Raw genomic sequence first — 27433 nt, 5'->3', positions numbered from 1 at the left:
ACTACACTGGAAAATTCAATTTCATCTCCTGTAGTGACAATACATATGTCAATTATCTGGTTATTTACTTGTTTACTGTCATGAATAATTCTTAATTTGTTATTTAAAAATGTATTTAATTCTAAAATTAAAATTTTCAGGAATTGAAAAGGTTTTGCCTTGAGGAGACATGATAAACTTTTTAAAACAAGATATACTAGTGTTACTATCAAGCATTTTTAGGACTACACTTGCAGTTCAAAATAACTTTTGGGGATAATAATTGTTTATTTAAATTTGCAATAAAAATTCACTAGAAACTAAACAAACTGTCTGTGTAACAATCTTTTTACACACACAAATAGGCTCATAAAACAAGGGTATTAAATGAAATTAGTTTCTTGGAATTGACATTTTGATTTCTATGGTAATGACAGAGAGTTTTATCACTTGTTTTTTTTGCCTCAATTTAGATACTTCATGTTTCTGGTCCCAAATCATGTGTTAGTCCTTGAAACTGTAAACAAATCATTGTTAATGAAAGGCTTTTGTCTCTATCAGAAAAAAAATTCACACAGAATTATTTCCATCAGATGCAAAAGATTAGTTATGTAAAGAATATTTTAGCCATAGTATTGTAAGGTCTATTCCTAAGATAACAGTTTACTACAATGAACCTATCAGACTCTGTTTTAGAAGGAAAATGGACAGAAAGTCATAAGACAAAAATTTACAAAATTAAACGAACAAAAATTAGAATTTGATAAATTTTATATAAAAATGATAATGAACGATTGGTAATCATTATTTTTACATTAAGTTTCTTCAAAATTTTTATTGTTTCAAAATTAAATTATCAAAATTGTTGACTACAAAGTTTGTCTGAAAGTTGATTAATGTATGAAAGTTTACGCAAAAATACAAAAATGATTTATAAAATGTAAAAATAAGGAGATGTGGCATGATTGCCAATCAGACAAATATCCACCAAAGTTCAGATGATGTGGATGTAATCAATTAAAGGTAATTGTACGGCCTTCAACAATGAGAAAAACCCATACCATATATTGCGCTATAAAAGGCCCCGACATAAGTGGATGTAATCAATTATAGGCAATTGTACGGCCTTCAACAATGAGAAAATCCCATACTGTATATTGCGCTATAAAAGACCCCAACATACAAAATATGAGACAATTCAATCCAGAAAACTTAACGGCCTAATTTATAACAAAACAATTTATGAAAACAAAAATGTGGCAGACATGAACCAACAACAACCACTGCACTACAGGCTCCTGACTTGGGACAGACACATATAGAATATGGCGGGGTGAAACATGTTTGAAGGGGCCAACCCTCCCCTAATCTGGGACAGTGGTGATACAGTACAACATAAGAAAAGGGCTTAACTCATCAGATCTACACAAAGCAGAAAAACATCTAACAAAAACACAGACCAGACATGGCAGGTTATTTATACATTCCTAAAAACAAAAAAGACACTAAGTACAAATCTTAGAGTACTCACAGTTACTGACAGCTATTTCAGAGCTAACAAGTAATGAAAAAATCTTGTATCTAAGACTAAAAATGTTATTTTGAATTTTTTTTCTTGTGACTTTCTGTGCTTCATCTGTTTTAGGGTTTGCCAGATATTACCCAAAGTTTTAGAAATCAAGAGCTCTATTATTGTACTGTTGTACAAAGGAAATTTCTGTTATATTTTAATTTGTTTTCTAAAAGAAAAGATTCATAACATAATATGTTAAATTATTTCCAAGATATTAATTTTTGTTTTATTTGGGGATTTTTAATTTACAATGATAAACAAAAGACCTATATATATAAATTCTTTGGAAAAATAACCCAGGCCACATGATGTCATAAAAAAAGTCAATATCTGTTTAAATTAAAACGGTTTCAAGAAAAGCTGAAATTCACACCCTCTCTATTTCAAATAAGAGTATAAGATCAATGCAGTAACACACAGACCTTTTGATATATTATTTATAGTTTTTGATATAAACATTCAATGAAATTGAAAGGCAAGAGTCACTTTAAATATGTTTTACATGAAAGTAAGGCAAAATATTTGCAGATTTGATTTAAAAAAAACATATCCTCACAATATCTAAACATTGTGAAAAATATTCAAAGTTTTTAGACGTTGTAAGCTGCATTTTTTCATATTCGAAACAGATTATTTTAAACTTTAATTCATTTATTTGCTGTTTGATACTTAATGAAAAGATATAAATGATTATTATTTTAGAACTGGAATGTTATAGAATAATTTCAGACAGACTATGTAATTGATTGTAGAATTTTGTCCTATAAAGTCGAACAGGGGGTGGTATTTGTCTGTAGAAACATATTTTTATTTAATCTTATTAATATATAAGTATTTTATCTTAATTAGCATCATTGTATACAGGTAATTATCTAGGAATGTGGGGGATTTTTACAAAGATTATACCTGTATTCATTACATAACAGATTAGCACCCAGTAATCTTATTAATGGGGGTCTAGGTTAAACTAAAAAATGTACGCTTTATTTGTTGAGTGGAACATCCACTTTTATTCGTATTTACTTAGTTTGGTCTTTTTTATATGGATTTGATATGGGATTTTGAGTTAAAATCTGAGTAACAGCAACCAACAATGCAATCACACCTAATATAGACATCTAGAGGTTATGATACAGATGTGCATACAATAAAGCTAGCCCTATATGTCCTAAGTCTAGCCAAATTGTAAATGAGACCAATCTATACATCTATATAAAGCTTTTCCCTAAATGATTCCAGATATGCTACATAGAATTCATATTTTTTGTTCTGCAAATTTGTTTTGAAAAACAGAAAACTGCTTTTCCTTTAATAATAAATTATATTTGAATAAGTTTCAAGATACTTTTTTTTAACTAATCTGATGTTTCCATAACTATGGAGAAAATAAAGAGAATAGTAAATAGTAATATTGATAAATCTACTTTTTGCCAAACAATTGTCTAGTGTTTTACTTGTTTAATTCAAAGCAATAATCTTATCTATAATCTTATCTAACAGATATTGCAAACTTTTTTTTTCAAAATTGGCTGTCCATCTTAGAACATATCTGTTACACACTGTTAATAATTATTAAAAAAATCCTATAAATAATTATCAGCTTCTGGTAGTAGTATCAGGTATATGTGTCTGTAAAAATAATGAACTTGGTCTCAGTAGCAAATTTTTTAAGGTAAATTAATTATTTGTGTCACCAAAATGCTATGAGAACAGAAAATACTTGCTGGTTTTCAAGATTTTGACTTTCTTCACAACAGGGTTACATGACTTTATTTATTTTCCCCATTTGTATGTATAAATCAACATTTCATTGACTAGGCAATGTCAAATTTTTCTCTGTATAAGGGTTGAATGCAGAAAAGCTTCTTTTTCACTTTAGCCAATACAGAGTTATTGAAATTTAATTATTAGAACTCTATGGAACAAAAATTACCTCAAATTTTTTCCTGAAGTAAGCTGTTGAATGAATGGCTGTGGCAATAGAAACACATTTTCCTTTATAGACCTATAATGGTTTACTTTTATAAATTTTGACTTGGATGGAGATTTGTCTCATTGGCACTCATACCACATCTTCTTATATCTATTCACATTAAAAATCAGCTATTATAGTTTTCAGCTCACCTTACCCAAAGGGTCAAGTGAGCTATTCTCATCACTTGTGTCTGTCGTCCCTCATCCATTGTTGTCCATTAACCTTTACTAATTGAATAGAACAAGGGGTTAAATGCAAGTTTTGTCTGTTTTCTTGGACATTGCTATAGATAGAGATTAAAAGTTATTGCCCTTGAATGGCAATTATTACACATTATTTGTATTTTGTACAAACACTATAGTAGATCGAGAAAAACTGAAAACAGAAAAAAATTATCAGCAATACAAGATCAACAATAAAGAGATCTTAGTCATGAACTATATTCTAGTCTTTAATGTTGGAGAGTGGCTATTGTTGAAAATGCACATTGATCCAGGAGACCAACACAGGCTCTGAAAAGTCCCCAGTTTAAGTTTTTTATCTAAGTTGTAAAACGTATTGCTGAGTGGTGATTATTTACATTTTTAGAAAAGGTTAAACGTGTATACAGAATTGTAATCTATTACAATTAATTATATTTGTAGCCAAAATTATCCATATGTCAAATGAAAGCCAACAATTAAGTATGTTTTTTTATTCATAGGTATTTTACCAAACAAGAATTAAAGGAGCTGTTCGAGCTTAATAATTCACGGGTATCATCTACACAACAACAGTTAGAAGAAATGCATAGTGGCTTCAGGAAGACAGATCAGTCATTGGATGCTCATATAGCATATCTATACTCTCTAGGTAAATATTATGGTACATTGTGGGTTTAGATAAACACACCAGTTGTTGGATGCTCATATAGCATATCTATACTCTTTAGGTAAATATTATGGTACATTATGGGTTAAGATAGACCCACCAGTCATTGGATGCTCATATAGCATATCTTATACACTCTAGGTAAATATTATGGTACATCATGTACATGGTGGGTTTAGATAGACACACCAGTTGTTGGATGCTCCCTTTGTAAACATTTCAGTCTTCGATACATTATTTTTTGTTTCGCTTTGATGTGGTCATGGTCTCTTGATTTTGAAAGTTTTGCTTAGTTTACATGTAATAGTTTGTGATTTGGTCAGTTTATGGGGAACCATTAGTGGTAGGTCAATGATATTCGGTAGGCAGATGTATTAGCATTGGCACTTCTCATTTCCATGGAGATAATTTTGCTCCCCCCTTCAGTGGTGGTCTATTGACAATATTTTGCATAGTTTACATGATAAAGTTTGTGATTAGACCAGTTAAAGATAAACCACTAATGTTAAGTCAGTTACATTTGGTATGAAGTTATATAAGCATTTGCAAGTCTCATTTCCATGGATATTATATGGCCCCACCCTATCATCATGGTTCATTGTGTCTTACTTTTAAAAGTTAAAGTTTGTGTTTAAGTTAGTTTAAAGGGAACCGCTTATGATAAGTCAATTTTATAATTTTATACGGTTTAATAAGCATTGGCATTTCTCATTTCCATAGAGGTTATTTGGCATGGCACCTTCAGTCATGGTTCATTGACTTTGAATGTTTTGTATAGTTTATATGTTTGAATATTGCCATTTTAATTTCAACATTGCTTTCTACTATCAAAATTATAAAAAGCTAGACATATTTCTGTTTAAACTGTTTATTATAGTTTGTTCTTATGTTGTGCTGTTCAGGGGAGGGTTGGGTGCCCACAAACATGTTTAACCCCATCACATTTTGTATGTGCCTGTCCCTAGCCAGGAGTCTGTAATTCAGTTGTTGTCATTTGTTGCTGTATATCATATTAGTTTTTCGTTAATTATTTTGTACATAAATCAGGCAGTTAGTTTTCTTGTTTGAATTGTTTTACATTTGTTATTCTGTTTTCACAGGAAGATAGCACATGTGTGGAAGTTGTGCCCCTGTTTCTCATTTTTCCAGACTTAAGACTTAGTAATTTTTCAGCAAAATCTATGCAAGAGGTTACAAGTTTTGTGTGATTAACTCCTCCTACAGTTTCCACCCAGATCCCTGAAACATTACAGGATATTGCACTTATGTTGAAGTTGTGCACCTGCTATTATTGAAGTGTTTGAGGAATTTTTCTCATTTTTGCAAACTTGGGAAATTTTTCCATTTTCAAATATTTATATGTTCAGTATAGAACATTCTCTATTGTTTAAGAAAAATTCTGCTTAACCCTGCCATTTGAATTTTTAATCTGTTTTCATATTATATAGCAATAGAAAATAGTACCGTAAGTTAAGGTAACCTTGTATAATTGTAGGTTTTTAAATATATACCAAAATAATGACTTATAATCAAATATTAAATGTAAAAATGTTCCTTCATTGGATATCTTTAAATGCTAAAAAATACTGTATAATTTATATAAATATAACCTTTTTGTCTTGCTTGACGGAGTCAAAAAGCGAGACATAGGTATGCTGTTTCCGGTGTCAGTGACGACGGCGTCAAAAATGTATTAGTTTGTGATTAGGTCTAGTTCGTGGTGAACCACAAGTTGTTGGTCAATGATATTTGGAATACAGTTGTATTAGCATTGGCACATCTCATTTCCATGGAGATTATTTGGCCCTGCCCCCTCAGTCATGGTCTATTGACTTTGAAACTTTTGCTTATTTTACATGTATTAGTTTGTGATAAATTCAGTTTATGGGGAACCATTAGGGTAGGTCAATGATATTTGGTATTCAGTTGTATTAGCATTGGCACATCTCATTTCCATGGAGATTATTTGGCCCTGCCCCCTCAGTCATGGTCTATTGACTTTGAAACTTTTGCTTAGTTTACATGTATTAGTTTGTGATTAGGTCAGTTTATGGGGAACCATTAGGGTAGGTCAATGATATTTGGTGTACAGTTGTATAAGCGTTGGCATATCTCATTTCCATGGAGAATATTTGGCTCAGCCCCCTTTGTCATGGTCTATTGACTTTGAAAATTTTGCTAAGTTAACATGTATTAGTTTGTGATTAGGTCAGTTCAAGGGGAACCATTATCAGTAGGCCAATGTTAATTGGTATGCAGTTGTATAAGCATTAGCACATCTCATTTCAATGGAGAATATTTGGCCCCATCCCCTCAGTCATGGCATATTGACTTTGAAACTTTTGCTTAGTTTACATGTATTAGTTTGTGATAAGATCTCAATGATATTTGGTATGCAAATTTATTGGCATTTGTAAGTATCGTTTCCACTGAGATTATAAAGCTCCAACCCCTCTTCATGGTTCATTGACTTTGCAACTTTTACATAGTTTACAAGTTAATGTTTGTGTTTAGGTTTGTTTAAGGGAACAACTCATAATAAGTCAATGATATTTGGTATGCAGTTGTATTAGCATTGGCGCATCTCATTTACATGGAGATGGTTTAGCCATGTACATCAGTCATGGTTCATTGACTTTGAATATTAGCCTAACTTGTTAAGTATTGCCATTTTAATTTCAACATTTGCATAATCAAAATTACAAAAAAGCGAGACATATCTCTGTGATAACAGTTTATAATTTATTTAAATTATTTATTCCCAAGATATATTTGGTATATCTGACCATGACCTCATGTTTGGTAAGGTCAAGGACAATGTGGATGATATTGATGAGGACAATCAAGAAGAATGCCAAGGCAATGACTATATTCAGGCCAGGGTAAGATTAGTATAATTGTGTTGTATAGGGTGAAAAATCTTACATAAGAAGAAAGTTAAATTAGGAAAATTCTAAAGCCTAAGGCCAAACACACCTAAAGTGTATTTGGTGTTTATGTAAGCAAGGCCCATTTAACTTTTGCTTGTCATAAAAAGACAATGATAACCGTATGTCCAATACAAGTTTTGCCAAACCTGCTTGTAATATTGCAATACATACTGATAATTTGTGTCAATTATCCTGTAACTTCAAATATTTATTTACATGCTAAATCAGGACAAAGGGAACGTGAAATTAGCTTTCATCGGTGAGGGGAACGGCATCCAGGCAATAAAAAGTCAGGCGTTACACTTTCTATTCTCTATCAAAACTATAAATAGTTAGTTGGTCCACTTTCTATGCCCTATTGACATTGTTTCTGTTAACTCGTAATTGAAAATATCTCTCTTCAGGGTAACGATCCAATCCCCTCCTCTCCACCCTTGGCAGATTAAGCCATCATTTGTGATTACAATGCTGTACCATCTACCGGTAGATAAAAGTCACGTCCATTCCGACTACATTATTCTTGACCAATGACAGCACTTGAACTCTCTTCAATGTGGTGGTGTAAAATGGTTGTGTCTAGTGTTTAAAAATTTTGTAAAGCAGGAACCGAAAAAACACGTTGAACTTCCAACATTTATGCAAGAAACATATCCAGGAACTTTAATTCCTTGATTAAGAACTTTAGAATTGTTACTAAATATCGTCCTATGTTTTGGGGGTAAAGACTTGTTGCAAAATCAGCATGTGCAATTGTTTATTTACATTTTCTACATTTGCATGTGATCATCTTAAAGGCGCTTTTTGATTGGATGCAGCCAGTTACAACTGCAACCAATGGAAATAATTAACCTGTGGATCCGAAATTCTATCTCAATCCGCCAAGGGTGGAGAGGAGGGGACTGGATCGTGACCCTTGGTAGCGAAGATGATATCTCTTAAAACAAGATGTACAATCTTAATTTGCATGAGAATGCTATTTATTTAGCAGGATAACATCCAAGCAAAATTAGCTCAGTTTGAGATCAAGATTTCACAAAACCTTTATTTTTATTTAGACTAGTTTTCATTAAGAATAACCAAACAGAAATATCAACTCTCCAGATATGTAAAAAATTGTGTGTGGCTTAGACATTTTTCATTGTTTATTGAAAACTTGTTCTTCTTTGTTACATTTGTTTCATTTTACTTCTAGTATCAAATTCTTAAAAACTAATTCAAGGACTACCAATCATTTAATAGAAAAACACTGGATATGGGGTATCCATCCATGACACAAAATCAGTACATGCACAGCAAAAAAGACACAAAAAGCAAAGGAACAGCGCTTTTATTGCTGTTCTTCATCTCAAAGTCACAGTGAGGCCTTCAACACGGAGCAAAAAAGCAAATTTAAGACAGCCCCTAGCACCGGCGGAATTCTTTGCAAAAATAATTTGGATAGACTTTGTAAGACATTACATAACCAAATCGGCCCCAGTTAAAATAAGAACATACTGGAAAGTAGTACATATTTAAAACAAAATAGTTCATAAGCATAGGTGTAAATATAAAACTATGTAGAATATATTTCAGTAATTAAGGTATCAGATGAAAGGTGAAGGACTGGTGATCCTTGTAGAACACATATTGACTGATAATTTTTAATAATACAAAAATGTACAATTGGATGCTAAAATTGAGGGCATATCTTGCCTGTTTCTATGTTTAGTATCTTTTCCCAAATATTCTTCTATGGAGAAAGCTATCACTTATTGTAATTGCAGGTACAAAAAGCTCAGGAGCTTTTGCAGATGGAATCTAATCTGTCTCAGCCAATGTCACAATATCCATCAGAGGGCCAATCAAACAGACCCAGAGGACCATCTGAGTGGAATATGCCTACAGGTTTGTACATAAGAGAGTCAATTTATCAGACTCAGAGGACCATCTGAATGGAATATGCCTACAGGTTAGTTCATAAGATGGTCAATCTAAAGGACACAGCACCAAAGAAGTTGACAATACATGTAGGTTTTTTAATGAATTGGCAAATCTAACAGACCAAAAGTAGAATATATCTACTTGTTTGAAGTGTCAATCAAAGATACTTTTAGGATGGTAAATGTAAAAACTCCTTCTTGTTTATAAATCAAAGATGGAATCAAAAAGCACACAAACAACACAAGAGAGGAATATGTCCACAGATTTGAAATTCATGAAATGGACACATAGTTCTAAAACATTCATTTGTGTGTACATCAAAGGACTATGTAGACAGAGAGGACAAGTTGAATATGTCAACAGGTTTGTACATAAGAGGGCAAATTGAGCAAACTCAGAGGACAATGGAAGGTCAATCAGTAAGCTTAAGCTTTCAGGTTTGTACATATATTTATAATTAAGGGAAACATCAAGTTGAATAATTGAATTGTAGGGCTAGGATTTTTCTTTAGGATTTATATTATCATTTTCCCAAGTATATCAATCAAACAGTACCTAAGATTCATAAGAGTAGAGGTAGGCTGCTTTCTTTAATCTCTCAGTTTTTGCATGTTTGCATATCACACATACAAAAAAGGCATATCAAAACTAAACATATGATTTAATATTTTGATTTATCAAAATAACGTAACTTTTTTATCTGTTTCTTCCAGTAACATCTGTTCCAGATGGAGGTCCAGATGACGTTATTGACCTTAATAAAGATGATGACAATGTTGATGAAGATTCTGATGATGATTCTGATACAGAAATGGTTGATCTGACAGAAACACCACAGAAAAAGGTGAAAAAAATTCATTGTTGATTAAGAAAGCAGAAAACAATATATTATGGGGAAGATGGTCCCAAAACAAATACTGTATTGCTTTATAAAGTCCCTCAATCAATATTTTCATTTATTTTTTTCTTTATTCTTTTTCGTTAAGTCTCTTTAACAATTTTGGATTCTTTTTATTCTTCTTCTTCACTGCAACTGAACTTGGCCACCTCAGTTCTCAGAATCTACAAGTGAGATGTAATCTTTCACTAAAGAAATCTATGAAATTTAGTGCCTCAATAATGAATCCAAAGTATGTCAACCACTGAATAAACACAGTGCATTCTATATCAGTTATCATCCCTGTAGATTTTAACAACCATACCCTATTGCTGTAGAAGGGTAAGTATATCTTGATCTGGATACAAATGGTATCGTCCCATTGCTGTGGTAACAACAAAAAATGTTTCAAAGACATTTCCATTTGACACACATCTAAACAAAATCAACCAATTTTATTGGTGACCATAAATTTTCTGTCCCCATAACAGTTATTTAGACTAGATAATGTAAAAGTTTAAAATTATGCAAGTTGTTACAAAAAGAAAATAACTCTTTATGAATTAGTTGCGTCTAAAGTGCTTTTCTGGCATCATGGTCATCAGGAACACTTAAAGCTAAAATTGAAAGCCAAGGATGTATAAGTACTTGAAAACATAAAGAGCTTTTAATATGATAAAAAAGAACATAAAAGAATAGGCAAAAATCAATCATCAATCTAAGGTCAACTTTGTCTGAGGCAGTTTGAACCTTAGTTTCTTAACAACTTCTACATTTAAGAATGGAGAATCTTTAAACAGGTATGTTATAAATCATGTCAGTACCAAAGTACTGACTACTGAGCTGATGATATCCTCACAGACTAGCAGTCCACCAGCAGTAGTATCAAGCCAGCGTTAGTAAATGTTTATTATGTTCTGCATTGTAGACTTCTGAAGACGAAAGACAGAGAGTGCCACCTATTGGTCATATCAAACAAGAAATATTTCAGGAGATCGATGATGATTTACCAAGTTTAAGTTCTAGAAACATAAAACGAGAAGAATCAAGCCCTAGGATTAAATTAGAACCATCTGATCCGGCAGTAAAAAAGGAACCAGAAAGTCCGGGAATAAATTCAGAAAATTCTCACTCAGAGTTTATTGATGTAGAAATTAAGTCCGAACCCAAAAGTCACATACAGCAATCTGAACCTATTTGTTTGGACTCCGATGAAGAAATACAAGACAGTAATGAAACTAATGAAAGTTTTTCAAAGGGAAATGACAAAACAGAAGAAATTCTAATTGAAAATAATCAAGAAAATAGTGTACATGGAAACCATGATAATAAAAATATAAATATGGAAAATGAAGATGATATTCAGAATTTAGAAACCAGTTTGTCAAATATTCATTGTGATGATGATGTCATGATGACATCACCATCAAAAACACCAATGAAAAAGCAGACTGTAGAAATGATGATGGACTCACCTATGAAGGTCGATTCAAATGAGATTAAGAATTTGTCTATACTCAAATCACCTTTGAGAAGTATTGAAAATTTGCAAGTGGATTCTGAAGAGGATATGAATACCTCTATACAAAAAACACCATTGAAAAGTAGGGGAAATTTAAATACTGAATCAGAGGATGCAGAAATGGCATCTCCTGCATTGAAATCTCCTGTGAAAACAATAGAAACTATGGCTAAAGGGTTAGGGTCAGCCGTAAAATTGTTTGGAAATCAAATTTCAAATACTGTTTCAAGCATTGTTAATATGGTGACTCCAGAGAAACAGAAAACTCCTGCAAAGAATAAAAGGAGGAGTGTATGTGCAAGTCCATGGTTGGCCAAAACACCCAAAGCTGGAAAATCAAACGTTGTTAATGAAGAATTGCTTATCTCCCCTGATGCCAATCGCCCATTGATGTCAGTTGGTAAAAAATTTAATATCCCTTTGACATCACAAGCGTTAACTGAAGCTAGAATGAACTCCACAATAATGTCAGCATTTGCTGATAGTCCTGCTCTGGACAGTAGATCTGCCGACAGCTCGCATAGTAGTGGGGGGTCTCTTGGGGAAAATTTTGTGGAGGAGTCACCATCACCAAAGAAACGATTACATGGAGCCTTGGTTCAAGATTCTCCTTTGAACAGCTGTGATACTTCAAGGGCAGAAGAATCTGCTAGTGTTGTCATAGATTCTCAACAAAATACACCAGCTGTGATCAGTAACAAATCTGTGATAAGTGACCTTGACATTGACAGTACCCCTAAACGTCTTTCACACTCTAAACAAAGTACAAACTGTATTGATGATTCCATGAATTACGAATCAGATGAAAGTGGTAAGTCACCTGAAATTAAATCAATGGTTGATGAATCTGTAAATAATAATTCAGATGAAAATGAGAACTCCCTTCAATCTAATCAAACTGTTGAAAGTCCTCTCAATGATATGTCTGATGATAACATTAATGAAAGTCCTATAGCTACTGTCAACAGGAAAAAGAGGAAAGCTGTCATTGACAGTTCTGATGAGGATGATAGTGAGGAGGAAATTGTAGATGAAGAAGAGGAAGTTTTAGAAAAAGGCGGGAAAGTTCAAAAACCTTCAAGGTCACGACACAATGTAGTAAGTGATGACAGTGACAATGATTCCATAAATGGTGCTAAACAAACTTCTAAAGTAAACAAAAAGAACTTGATTGAAGATGAAAGTGAATCTGATGATGAGTATGATGAAGATGACAGCTTTATTGATGATGATGAGGATGATGAAATGTCAGATGAAGAAGTTTCTGAAAGTGAGGAAGATGAATCTGAGGAAGAAGGTAGGTTATTTCTATGTATGGGAATAAGTGAAAAAATCATGGTCAGTCCACATTGTAAATATAGAATAGTATACATAGGTATTGATTGGCACAATTTGAGCAAGAGTTACTTCCCTTTCATTGCCCTGTATGAGGTCTACATGCACAAATTCCTTTTTAAATTGACAAAATTCAACTTGTTATACTGACCGCTAGACTTTTGAAAAAGTTGTTTTCTGAACAATTTTTATTGTCTCGCCTGCGACGAAAGTCGCAGAAAGTGAGACATAGGTATTACTATCTGGCGGCGGCGGCGGCGGCGACAGCGGCGTAAACTATTTGTATAAAGCTTTATATTTCAGAAGGTAGAAGACCTGGATGCTTCATACTTTGTATGCAGATACCTTATGTTACGAACTTTCCGTCTGTCATATGTCCAATGTCCTTGACCTTATTTTCATGGTTCAGCGACTGCTTGAAAAAAAAGTTTAGTTTTTTTGTTATGTAAATTTCTCACTTATTATGAGTAATAGGATAACTATATTTGGTATATGGGTTCCTTGCAACGTCTACATGTCCATCAGACAGGGTTCACCTGACCTCAGCCTCATTTCATGGATCAGTGATCAAGGTTAAAGTTACGTGATTAGGTCCGTTTCTCAGATACTACAAGCAGTAGGTCAGCTATATGTGGTGTATGGAATGATTATAAGGGATACATGTCAGTCTGGCAGGTTTCATCTGACCTTGACCTCATTTTCACGGTTCATTGGTCAATGTTAAGTTTTTGTGTTTTGGTCTGTTTTTCTAATACTATAAGCCATTGGTCAACTATATTTGGTGTATGGAATGATTGTAAGGTGTACATGTCTGTCTGGCAGGTGTCATTTGTCCTTGACCTATTTTCATGGTTCATTGGTCAATGTTAAGTTTTTGTGTTTTGGTCTGTTTTTCTAATACTATAAGCAATAGGTCAACTATATTTGGTGTATGGAATGATTGTAAGGTGTACATGTCTGACTGGCAGGTGTCATTTGTCCTTGACCTCATTTTCATGGTTCATTGGTCAATGTTAAGTTTTTGTGTTTTGGTCTGTTTTTCTAATACTATAAGCAATAGGTCAACTATATTTTTTTAACCGTCAGTCACATGTCCAATGTCCTTGACCTCATTTTCATGGTTCAGTGACTACTTGAAAAAAAAGTTAAGATTTTTTGTAATGTTAAATTCTCTCTTATTATAAGTAGTAGGATAACTATATTTGGTATGTGCGTACCTTGCAAGGTCCTCATGCCCGTCAGACAGTTTTCACTTGACCTTTACCTCATTTCATGGATCAGTGGAGAAGGTTAAGTTTTGGTGGTCAAGTCCATATCTCAGATACTATAAGCAATAGGTCTAGTTTATTTAGGTGTATGGAATGACTGTAAAGTGTACATGTCCAACTGGCAGGTGTCATCTGACCTTGATCTCATTTTCATGGTTCAGTGGTTATAGTTAAGTTTTTGTGTTTTGGTCTGTTTTTCTTATACTGTATGCAATAGGTCTACTATATTTGGTGTCTGGAATGATTGTAAGGTGTACATGTCTAGCTGGCAGGTGTCATCTGGCCTTGACCTCATTTTCATGGTTCAGTGGTCAAAGTTATGTTTTTGAGTTTTGGTCTTTTTTTCTAATACTATATGCAATAGTTCAACTATATTTGGTGTATGGAAATATTTTATGATCTATATGTCATTCACGCAGGTTTTATTTGACCTTGATCTCATTTTCAAGGTTCATTGCTCAGTGTTAAGTTTTTGTGTTTTGGTCTGTTTTTCTTAAACTATAAGCAATAGGTCAACTATATTTGTTGTATGGAAGAATTGTTAGCTGTACATGCCTGCCTAGCATGGTTGATCTGACCTTGACCTCATTTTCATGGTTCATTGGTCAATGTTTAGTTTACTTGGTTAATGTTAAGTTTATTTGACAGTTGTAATAAAAGGACTATCAACATAATATCAATGATTAGTAAAGAAGGCGAGACATTTCAGCGTGTGCACTCTTGTTTCTTTTAGCATTGCTTGCTTAATTCATCAATACAATCTAGAAAGGAGATGCTTAATTCATCAATACAATCTAGAAAGGATCTCCTATTAGACTTGTTTATACCAAATGTTTCAATTTGCTTAGTCAAATAAGAAAATTTACCACTTACCCCTCCAAAATAGTGATCAAGGGAAATAACTCTATCTCAAAATACATCATTTTGATACCTATCTATTGAAGCTTGCACTGGTCTGTGTTTTATAATTTAATTACAGGTAGTCAGTGTTATTCAGATTGATATTTCAGAATTAAGAATAAGGAGATGTGGTGTGAACATCAATGAGACAATAACCCAGTGACACAAATAACCAAAAGAGGTCAACAATTACAACTTTTGTTAATTTTTATAAATGTACTGCAATTGAGAAAACCAAAATAGAACTTTATGTATAATTTTAAGATATGATTACTTATATATACGTGTATTATCACCTTGCCAATTGAGTGTAATGGCATTAAAATAAAATATAACATGGTTATGCCAAGCTTCTAGAATGATCATTTTCACACATCTAGTATGTACAACATAAGAATAAGAATATATAATTCAAACATAAAAATTGGTAGGGTCTATTTGATTCATTGATTACTATCACTGAAGCAGGAAATACAAGGAATCATTTAGAAGATCCTCTTTCTGTTTCTGTTTTTGTAGATCTGCTTTTTTAATTTTTGATCTGAGTAATTTGGGGCTTACCATACCAAAACATGGACTCTGTCATTTCTGTTAAATAATATGAAGACTATAGGCTACAAGCATCTTCCTGGGCAAACTCACACATTTTATTGTAATAGAAAAGTGTGGTTGAGTGATGCAAACAGATGATGTATTTTTCATATTTTATACAACTTCTGTTTTAGATTTTGACAGTCTTTCAGATGATCAAAAGAAAAAGTTTAGCAGATATGTAAAGACAGGAAGGTAATACTGTGTATAACAATAGGAATATGTAGGGGCAGTCATCATCTTGCGTTCAATATCATGTGCGAACGAAAAAGTCTAAAACACAGCAGTCTACAAGCACTGCCATAAAAACTATAGATTTGGCCAAAATTAAAATTTAGTTTGTTTCCCCTTACCCGACCGACCCTCTAAAAATCCGCCGACTGAAATAATTTTTTTCGATAATCACGTTGTTGCTTTTTTTTTTTTTTCGTTTCGCTCAAAAGTTCCATTTTTAATTTCGTTTCCTTGAATGGTCCGTATTTTCAACATTCCGCGAAATCATTGTCGCCCGTGTGTTTGCTGGAAAGGGTAAACAACGTGTGCAAGGATACTGAAATTGGAATGGAATAATGTTTTAAATAAATGCATCCGAGCAATCTAAACTACTCTTCCATTCTAGCTACACCTCCAATAACAAGATGGGTAGCGAGAATGGCCGAGTAGTTACGATTGCGCATCCGAGCTCACCCTTGAGCTTAAATGTTAGGCCCGGTGTTTCTGCCGTGTTTGTGGTAAATCCCTGAGTTCGCCTTTATCAGTGGTTGACTCAATAAGTTGTATATTGGCGTGCTATTTATGCTATTTTGTTTCATTTCGTATGTGATATTGGACCATACACTAGTTGTCTTTGGATAAAATAGTAGTTGATTTTTTACGAGCTCAGTATCATATTGTGTTGTGAAAAGTCGAGATGACTATACCAGCTAATGCTTTGATAAAAGTTCTTGTAAGTTCTTATGTTTTTTATAAGCTATAATGGGCTGATGATTAAATATGGTCACACATTCAGGGTTTTGTGAAATAAGATGCCAGTGTTTCATTATTATATTTTTAGTTTCTGTATAGATGGGTTGAATTTTGTTAACTTTACTAGCGGTTGCTCCCGTTTCGCTGGTAGATGTGTTAGCAAGTTTTCCCTTTCTGTATTTTGTGTTTGATAAAAAAAATCGTTGATTTCAGATATTTGATAATCTCGTTTGAGCTTCTTACTGTTTTTTTAAGATCAGTTTTGCTGCTTGTGTTTCTGAGCAGGGCTCGACAATAACGCTTGTCCGATTGTCCGGTTACAGAGGAAAAAAAGGTCGGACAAGTAAAAGCTATATCAAGCTTGTCCGACGGGACAAGTAAAATTATTCTACAGAAAATAAATTAAATCCAACTTTGACGAACAAAGTAATCATTATTATAAACAAAAAACAAGAAAAGAAGATAAAAACAAGTTTTAATTTGACATGTTTACTTGCAATCGATAATTTAAAACTTGTTCTTTGTCAGGTACTTTTTAACAGGTAAAGGCATACTATTCTCGGAAACCAGTGTTACTGATCCGAATCAGTGATGCCTTTGTAGATAAGGTAACTTTACAAGACATTGTGTCACCAGCTCGGAAACAATTCAGCTTCAAGTTTAATAGACAGTTTGGCACCATAGGAGACACATTTAATAGACATGATTAATAGACAGTTTGGCAGTTTGGCACCTTGGAGACACATTTAATAGACATGATTAATAGACAGTTTGGCAACGCAGGAGACATTTTGGACCAAAAAAATCAGTACCTCGTTTTCCTACCTTATTCTGTTGCTTTATAATAAATACCATACTGGTAATTTTTTTAACAAAAATATTTTTTAAATAAAAATTAAATTATTTACCATAAAATTTACAAAATCATATTTGATCATATGTAGAAAATAAATAATACTTGCAATACGGTGACCTATAATTGTTAATTTCTGTGTCATATGAACTCTTGTAGAGAGTTGTCTCATTGGCAATCATACCTCATCTAATTTTTTATTGCATTTGAATAAACTTTTTTCAACTTAAAAAACCAGGATACAAATCCAATGAGTGTACATTGACAGGCCTATCAGACGGTGCCTCATGTGCAGAGTCTGATGAGACTTTGGCATTGATGAAAACTAGAACCTAAGTCCTGTGACATGACTAGATTCAGTTGTTCTCTACTCATATTTTTGAAAAGTATTTCAAAAGATATAAATCAAATTCTGTTCTATTGTTTTAATTCATTTTGTTCCTTGCGTCAACTAAAAATTCAAAAAAAGTTATTATTGAAATTTATTTTGGACAAGTAACAATTTCATTCGGACAAGTAAGTTTTGGTATGTAGTTGTCCTACTGGACAAGTTGAAAAAAAAGTTATTGTAGAGGCCTGCTAAGATACCTCAATACTTCACCCTTGATAAATCCTTTCAATGAAAACACTTTTTGGGTGTGAGCAGTGTCTGTGCAGATATTGATATGTTTCAGTTGGTTTGATATTGGTTTTAATGTCTTGTATCATACTATGCCTTCGTTAAAGAATCTTTCTCCTTTGTATAATTATGACAGTGTCTAAGAATATTGTTTCATTACAGGAAAATTCGTAGGTGAACTTCAATTATCATTATCATTTTGTTTCTCTGTGTTGAAAGCGTTGTAAAATGTGTTCAAGAATTTACAAACATTGTAAGGACTGCTAACTCAGCGAATGCTGATCCGCACATAGGCACGCCCAAGGTTTCATGGTAAAGTTTATTGTTAAAAATAAATTCATAGTTTTCTAGAATAAGCCTTAATAGGCGTAGTCATACTCGCTTGGATCACGGTTTGTGGCTTCTAGTATTTCCTTAAATGAAAAACAAGTGTACATATTTTTTGCATCGAATGTTACTAGGTAGCAGTCTCGTTGGGGTTTTATATTTTCAATTGAATTAATAAAACTATAAGAAAAATATATCAATTTATATGTGGTCTACTCTAAGTCACAAAGACATTGATATTTACAAACATTTTCTAGTCTGAAATTGTAAGGTCTTCTAGTCATGCATAAAACGTTATACAGTATGTTGTTTTAGTATCAATAAAGTTCAATTTGTTGTTTTTCTGTGTTTTCCTGTGTGTTAGATATATTTCAGGGATTTTCTCTAAAAAAAAAAAAAAAACCTACCTACCTACCTACCACTTCCGAAATGGTGGGTAGGGTAAGGGGGAAACAAAGATATTTTTAATTGCGGCCTTGATTACGAATGAACCCATAAAAAATCAGGGGTAAAAAAAGTTCAGGACAAGTAGAATTTGTAAGAAATTTCTGAGTTCATACAATTCTACATGTCAATTGATGGTTTACTTTAGAAAATCAAAGAACGAGATTTGGTCTTCCAATTAGAATAGCAAGATACATGTATTTCATATCTTTTAATTTCCTTCATCATTGATCAAAACAATTATAATTTATTAAGCCTGACAACTATATATTATATGTATATCTTTTTTAACACTAAAGTATTGGTGCCACAACTGTAAACCTATCAACACAGTGTTGCCAATGTATTGTCCATTGTAAAACCTCATTTCTAATATGACGTTCTTCAAACGCTTTGAGTACACACCCGTGATAAAATATGAATATAGTGTATGTCAGCTGATCGGCAACGTCATGATTTGTTTGGGCTGTTCCGATAATACTCCCACGTCATATGATTTTTTATGAATGAGCTACCCTACTTTGAACGATGATGTAAGAATCTAAGCATTTTACGGGAAAATGCATGGTTGTGAAACTGAAAGTCACATCAAAACAAGGAAACATAAACAAACGATGATAAAATTTGTTAAAAGCCAATTTTTTTTACCTATGATTAAGATTATCATTTAAATTCATCCAAACCTATCTAAGTATGTTATTGTAAATAGTTTAATCATGTCACTAGTTCAGTTTTCTCTGTTCTTTTACGTCAATATTAATAGTGTGTTTAATTGCAGGAATGGCAAATGTTTGCCTTCACCTAAAGCGCTTCGATCCAAAAGAATTGCTGTATTTGTCTTATTAGAATAGAAATAATTCATGTGGGCTTGGAATTATTTCTAAAATGAATTCGTGGAAATATACATTTAACAATTCAGCTGCAGGCAGGATTTTCCCGTACCCTCCCAGTTGATAGTAGATTTTATCAGTTGTTTTTGTCGAGCCTGCTTCTTTTGTCGCAAAAGCGAGACATAGCGATCCTACATTCCGTCGGCCGTGGCGGCGTCCACAAAAAATCACTCTGTGGTTAAAGTTTTGCAAATTTTAATAACTTTCTTAAACTATCCTAGATTTGTACCATACTTGGACAGAAGCTTGTTTATGATCATAAGATAGTTTTCAAAAGTAAATTTTGTTAAAAAAAAAATCCTGTTTATCGATATTTTACTTATAAATGGACTTAGTTTTTCTGCCAGTTAACATTACATTCACTCTGTGGTTAAAGTTTTTCAAATTTTAATAACTTTCTAAAACTATCCTGGATTTGTACCATACTTGGACAGAAGCTTGTTTATGATCATAAGATAGTATTCAAAAGTAAATTTTGTAAAAAAAAAATCCTGTTTTTCCGTATTATACTTATAAATGGACTTAGTTTTTCTGCCAGTTAACATTACATTCACTCTGTGGTTAAAGTTTTCAAAATTTTAATAACTTTCTTAAACTATCCTGGATTTGTACCAAACTTGGACAGAAGCTTGTTTATGATCGAAAGCTAGTATCTAGAAGGAAATTTTGTATAAAAAAATTTCATGTTTTTCCGTATATTACTTATAAATGGACTTAGTTTTTCTTCCAGTTAACATTACATACAGTCTGCAGTTAAAGTTTTTAAAACATTTATTAGATTCATAAACCATCCTGGATTCTTACCAAACTTGAACAGAAGCTTATTACATTCAAAAGATAGTATCTAGAGGAAAATTTTTGATAATTATTTCCCCAGTTCTGTTGAGCCTGCAACTAACAGCAAAAGTAGGCGAGACACTGGGATCAGCGGAACCCTTACGAATTTTTTGTATGCTGGTTGAATATTTTGTATGTAACATGTGTAAAGGAGGTGAACTCTCAGTATATTCTTATTTTTCTCTTTTTATTTATAGGTCAATGTACAAGAATGGTAATTATAATGAGGCTCTAGTGAACATTCTACAAGCTCTAGAAATCTTCCCACACAATGAAGTCCAAGCTCTGGCTATCAAGATCAATAAGAAAATTGAAGAATCTTAAATTCTAGTCAGTGTATTTATTACATGTTGTAAAGGCTTTCATTTGAATGTGGGAGTACTTGCTTGTGCAAATAAAACCCTATTGAGTCTTATTATTATCTCTTTTAAGAACTTATATTCTTGAAATTTCCTAATCTCTATAATGAAAGTAATTTCAAAAGTAAAAAAGATCTGACAGACATGATATGTGTATAACTTTTCTTTGTTGCTGCTACAAATGTTATGAATAAATGATTATTTTGAGGAAATTCTGTAGATATTTTATACAGTATCAATTGTTTGTAAGGTTAGAATTTAATTTTTTCGTTAAATTTTCATATTTTTGTGATATCATGAGAATATTGTGTTCAATAATGGCCGCTTTTGGACTATGTTTCCACAGTGCTATATTTTTCAACATAGTGTTATATATGAATTTTGTTACCTTGTTACTATATGTTCTGTGTATGTTTGACATTAAAACAAGCAAGGGAAGAATCTGAAATATTTTATCCACAATGTATATTTCAAGTCTTTTCAATCACAAAAGACATAATGTGCTTTACATCTAGAGAAACAATTTTTGATAATGTTGCTGCAATGGTTTTAGAGAACACAAAGACTTGATTAAGGGCATATGATACACTTTTGATCCCACAGTGATTTTTTTACGAAAATTTACATACAAGCTATTTTTCACCTAGTCAAATCAAATATGTAATAAAAAATATACCTTCATGTGCTACTTTAAGAGATAAATGGGGTCGAAATTTTAGACATTTACTAAAAATTTTGTTTTTTTTGGACATTTCTATCCTTTGGATAGACATACCTAACTTTTTTGTTCCAAAAGATAAACACTAGCAGATTTTTGTAAAAACATTGGGAAAATCTTCTTAACATAAGTATGCTCTAAATTCGTATAACAATTCTTTGGAAATAATTAATTTTTATCAAAGTTTCATGATTTTAGAGTAAAAAGCATTTTTTGCTGTATATTTATCTAATTTTTAAAAAAATCATCTGTGACTTTTTTATAAAAATTGGCACAAATAATCTTCATATGTTATAAAATCTAATGTCATTTTAAATAAAAAAGAGGGGTCCATGAACTCATTTTCAAGTTAAATCAGTCTGAATGATAAAAATCAGTTGAAAAATGCATCTTTTCCCACTATGTCACAGTTTGACGTCGCGAAAATAACAATTTACGTTAGCAACGTCATTACCTCCCCTATAACTGTATCGTATGCCCTTAAACTTTTAAATAGATAAATGTCATAAATGTTTTCTTGTTTTTTTTGGGGGGGTACTTTTCAAGAAATGTGTGAATCACAAAATAATGTTTGGTTTATATGGGGTGGACTGTTGTATGAATTTTTATGAGACATAAATAAAGAGACTGAAATCTGAACTGTATATGCTGTAAGTGATAGTTTATTTTCTACTGGAATAATAATTCCTACTGTTAAGTCTGTGACATGCTAAATTCTGAGGGAATCCAGCATCATGCTAGTTCTCATAAAAGAGGATAATATCTAGATATCTTTTGATTATATGTGTCATTTAGTTGCTTTCTCCTGGATGTATACCTCATATATCCTTTTATTCAATTTATAACTTTAGTCAACATTTCATGAACAATCATTAGTTATACATAAAAATAAAACTTTCATATTGTTTTTTTTTCACATAAAAACATTGTTTGTTGTATATATTTTACAAATGGTGATCTATTTCAATATTGAAAAAGCCTAAATTGAAACTGATTTCATTAATTTAGAGGTTCACTCATATGATAACTACCTCTAATAGGCTCTGTGATACTGCTACACTAGATTAGGTTTGAAAACATATCTAAATATTCAGATGTATAAGTCATGCTAATTCTTTGATGTGATGTGATTTCATACACTTGTGTAATTCAGGCAATCTTATATAACAAAACAGGTCAGTGATGTATTTGTGAGTTTATATCATTAAAACGTATTGTAGTAATTGGAAATTTGACATTAGTATAGTGGCCAATAATGTTGTTAAAATTACAAAATAATTTCGTCAGAAAGAACTTTTACAGTAAAACCTGTATAAACCAGTTGGCTATGGGACTATGAAAAAGGGCGAGTTTGGACAGTGGGTTGGTTTATTCAGGTTTCCGTTTTGACAGGAAGTTATTGACTTGTGATGTCAGATATTTTGCATGTAAAAGTTCTGTCTCGTTGTTAATTGGAAACTAATAAATACAAATACCGTAATAATCTATTTATTAAAATGTAGAAAGTCTTGTAACAACAACACTGGAGAGACTGCTGCAGAAAATTTATTGAATGATCAACATGTTTCGGTGCCTAGGGCACCGTCATCAGGATACAAATATTACAGAAAGGTTAGCTAAGGTACAAAATCGGGTTGTATAAATATAATGTCATAGTAAGGCTACAGTCTTGAAAATGAAAGTGAAAGTGAAGTAAGTATATAGATAGAGAAAATACATAAATAGATTGTCAATATGAAAATGAAAGTAAAATAAAATTGTTCAAATCAATAGTCTTTGTTAATTATGCCTGGTTATTATTTGCTGAAAATGTTGTAAATAGAGTGTACAAATACATGTCTATCCCATAACTGTTCTGGTAATTCATCTAGACAAATAGTTTCGTCGCTGCTACTGGTGGTGAGATCAATAAAAATATCTTCTGTTAAGTCCATAATGTAACCGTATTCATTGGTTATGTATTTTAATAGGTGTTGGTGTATCGGTGCACGAAGTGTCAGATTCGGAGAGATGAAGGTCTTGTTCTAGGATGTTGATAGGTGATCTTTGTAGTCCTGATGTGGAGGGTCTTTGGTTGTCATATGGTGAATTATTGCCTGGCACTATTTTGAATGTAGGTGTTCTGTCATTCCAATTTTTCTTTTGTAGGGCCTCAAATGGTGGCCTCCATTTTTGCACGGGTTTTGCCATTTCTCTTTGTTCATGCTTAAAGCTTATGTAATCTTCTATTGCTTTTTCCGGGTGTTTGGTTTTTAGATGGCTGATAGCGTTCGATTTCCTGGTGATGGTTGCTGTACAGTGCTTGCATTCAAGCATAGTAGATACTGGTCCATGAATTTCTTTATGATGACGTCTGAGTGTTGAAATGCTGCAAAATGTTTTTGGGCACTTTTGGCATTTGAATCTTGGTGTGAATTTACCCTTTGTTTCTTTTCTCTTGGTTATTTTGGTGTTAGCCATATCTTTTATTGAGTCCCCACGGTTCGGTGCTACCAAATCTATAAATCAGAGCTTCATCTCTCTGAATCTGACACTTCGTGCACCGATACACCTCAATCAACACCTAAATACATAACCAACAAATACGGTTACGTTATGGACTTAACAGAAGATATTTTTATTGATCTCACCACCAGTAGCAGCGACGAAACTATTTGTCTAGATGAATTACCAGAACAGTTATGGGATAGACATGTATTTGTACACTCTATTTACAACATTTTCAGCAAATAATAACCAGGCATAATTAACAAAGACTATTGATTTGAACAATTTTATTTTACTTTCATTTTCATATTGACAATCTATCTATATATTTTCTCTATCTATATACTTACTTCACTTTCACTTTCATTTTCAAGACTGTAGCCTTACTATGATGTTGTATTTATACAACCCGATTTTGTACCTTAGCTAACCTTTCTGTAATATTTGTATCCTGATGACGGTGCCCTAGGCACTGAAACATGTTGATCATTCAATAAATTTTCTGCAGCAGTCTCTCCAGTGTTGTTGTTACAAGACTTTCTACATTTTATGTGTTTTATCGTAACGACCCTGCATACACGAGGTATCCACTTCAGTGACTCTAACTTACTACAGATTTACCATGCGTTGGTTCACTCTTGTGTTTAATTTCTATTAATTAAAAGTCATGTCATGATTTGTGCGAAAATATTGTGACATGAGCATTACAAGTGTTCCATGCCTTTTCGCCATTAAACTATGCACGATCATTGTTTTGAGTCTTTGTATTCATTGGCTTTAGAAATTTCAGAAATTGGTTGTCCCCCGAATTAAAAAAATACTATCTGAACTTTTTTGTACATATCCTCGTATGTCAAATCGCCCTCGGTAGCATCAGTCTCCGACTCGTCAGTTTCAGTTTCACTTTGAGATCATTGTTTTCATGTGCAACAGAATACTCACGATGTTTGAATTGTTCAACGAGAGTTTTGTTATACTTCCATCGTTCATTTTCTATGTTGGTATAGCCTATAAAAAAGCAAGAATTTTATCAAAGGAAATGTCATCATGATCGTAACTTTGTCGTACAATGTATGATACCCATAAACTCGACAATAGAATGTCGTCATCCAGGTCTTCTTCATTATCAGGATCATTGGTTTTGGGGTTCAAAACAGGAAACCAAACATTTCGAAAACACATGTAAATTTTTTACTCCGTGATTTGAAAAATTTATCAAAGTTAAAACGTAAGCTCTATCCGATATATATTTGGCGTTTCTTTTAGTTTAATTAAAACTTAATAGTGTTTCTATAATAAAGCTCACTAATGTAAAGTTCACAGTTTAACTCCTTGCTAATTGATTATCCTTGAAAACCATCATGTATAAACAATTATGTTTTGATTGCATATCGATCAATACTGTTATCATGTTAAATTAATTAAACAAACCGGTTTTGACAATGTAATAATAAGTGTAATTAAGAGTATTTGGACTGCATAATTAGACTGGAATTCAGTATACACAGGGTCCGGTTTACAAGGGATATTTTTACAAAGACTGAAGGGGAAAAAATGGGACTTCAATTTTCAGTCGGAATGGACAGGAAACCAGTTTATTCAGGGTTCGGTTAACCTAGGTTTGACTCTATTACCTTATCAGTTTTTGTTCTGTCTGTTTAATAGAACACATCTTTTTTTTTATGTGTAGATTTTTGATGAATGACATTCAAGATTAATTGTGATGATGATGAGTGCTTATGACCAGTTGTTGCCATGTCAATGAAAACCTATTTTTTTCTATGCCATCATTTGTTTTTTGTATAAAAAGTGTATCCAATAACTATTGGTTATATGTAATAAAAGAGATACAAACTTGAAGCTTGACTTTTCTTATAAAATTATGTTATGTAATTAAAGGAGGAAAATATTTCAAATGGTAAGTTACTTTGTCTTGTATTAGTAGGTGCTGAAGGTTTGTAAATAGTTTACATATCAGATTGAAGAAGAGCTGGATTATCCGTATCATGTATACAGATAAAATTGAGAATGGAAATGGGGAATGTGTCTAAAAGACAACAACCCGACCGAAGAGCAGAAAACATGCCTAATAGTTTTAAGTTTCTGTCTGGCATGTCTGTTGTCCTTTACCTCATTTTTATTGCCGTGAGTGCAAGACATAGAGCTTCTTAACAGCCACTTGTGAATGATTTGTTCATGTATAAAGCTTTATATTTCAGAAGGTAGGAGACCTGGATACTTCCTACCTTGTATGCAGATGCCTTATGTTACAAAGTTTCTGTCTGTCATATGTCCATTATCTTTAGCCTCATTTTCATGGTTCAGGGACGGATTGAACATTTTTTTTTCTATCACATGAATTTCTCACTTATTGTAATAGGATAACTATATTTGGTATACTAGATCCTTGGTGGTCTCATGGTAGCATGTTTGCCTTGAGTATGAGAGGTTGTAGGTTTGAATCCCCTGCCAGTCAAACCAAAGACTCTAAAATGGTTATTTACTGCTTCTCTGCTAAGCATGCGACAATAAGAAGTAAGAGCAAAGACTGGTCTGCTTCGGAATCAGAATAATGTGTCCAGATTGGGTGACATATCCTCCTACAGGCTGTTACCATGTGAACTATCACGTTAAAAATCTAGCTCAGCATATCAGTCTAGTACAAAGCAGGTTAGTATTCATATGGAATTAACAAGTTCTTATTCTGAATATACCTTTAATTTGCAACTGGACGTTTAGCCATCCATTATCATCATTGGATAGGGTTCACATGACCTTGACCTCTTCATTTCATGGTTCAGTGATCAAGGTAAAGTCCATATCTCAGATACTAAACAGCAAAAAATCAACTATATTTGTTGATTGGACTGATTGTAAGGTTTACATGTTGGTCATCTGGTGTGCAAAAATTATCTATTTTTCATCCTATTTCTTGACCTGGAAGACAGGGATTCTGATAGATGTATCCCAATGTAGTCTGCATGCAGTGAAGACCCTAATGAACACATTGACTACAATAGTGCTCAGGTTGAGGTAAAACTGATCTGGGTATAGCAGTCTAGGGAAGGTCATTTCCACCAAAAAATCTAGAATTTTCAGATTTTCCGTGATGTTTGGCTTTTCCTGGGGCTGCAATCGAAAGTAGTCCTTCCAAAAGTATTTCAATAATAAACACAGTCAGTAGTTGTATAAA

General features: G+C 32.7%; 1 protein-coding gene and 1 long non-coding RNA gene across 2 annotated transcripts in view; both read left to right on the top strand.

Annotated features, from left to right (window-relative positions):
* LOC127711901 (DNA excision repair protein ERCC-6-like) overlaps positions 1 to 22392 on the top strand; it is a 67747-nt gene extending 45355 nt beyond the window's left edge. Inside the window, exons 24-30 of the mRNA XM_052218056.1 lie at positions 4231 to 4379; positions 7164 to 7279; positions 9091 to 9211; positions 9961 to 10091; positions 11053 to 12943; positions 15875 to 15935; positions 20874 to 22392. Coding sequence (XP_052074016.1) covers positions 4231 to 4379; positions 7164 to 7279; positions 9091 to 9211; positions 9961 to 10091; positions 11053 to 12943; positions 15875 to 15935; positions 20874 to 21000 — 2596 coding nt within the window. The 3' untranslated portion in view covers positions 21001 to 22392. The remainder of the gene's footprint in view (positions 1 to 4230; positions 4380 to 7163; positions 7280 to 9090; positions 9212 to 9960; positions 10092 to 11052; positions 12944 to 15874; positions 15936 to 20873) is intronic.
* A 225-nt stretch (positions 22393 to 22617) lies between these two features.
* LOC127710724 (uncharacterized) lies at positions 22618 to 26100 on the top strand. Its single transcript, XR_007986297.1, has 2 exons — positions 22618 to 23374; positions 24428 to 26100. It is a non-coding gene; the product is annotated as an uncharacterized LOC127710724 (long non-coding RNA).
* Positions 26101 to 27433: the final 1333 nt, after the last annotated feature.

Source organism: Mytilus californianus, unplaced genomic scaffold (genome assembly GCF_021869535.1).
Source record: "Mytilus californianus isolate M0D057914Y unplaced genomic scaffold, xbMytCali1.0.p SCAF_8, whole genome shotgun sequence".
In the NCBI taxonomy this organism is placed as follows: Eukaryota; Metazoa; Mollusca; class Bivalvia; order Mytilida; family Mytilidae; genus Mytilus; species Mytilus californianus.
This window is presented reverse-complemented; position numbering and strand designations above follow the sequence as displayed.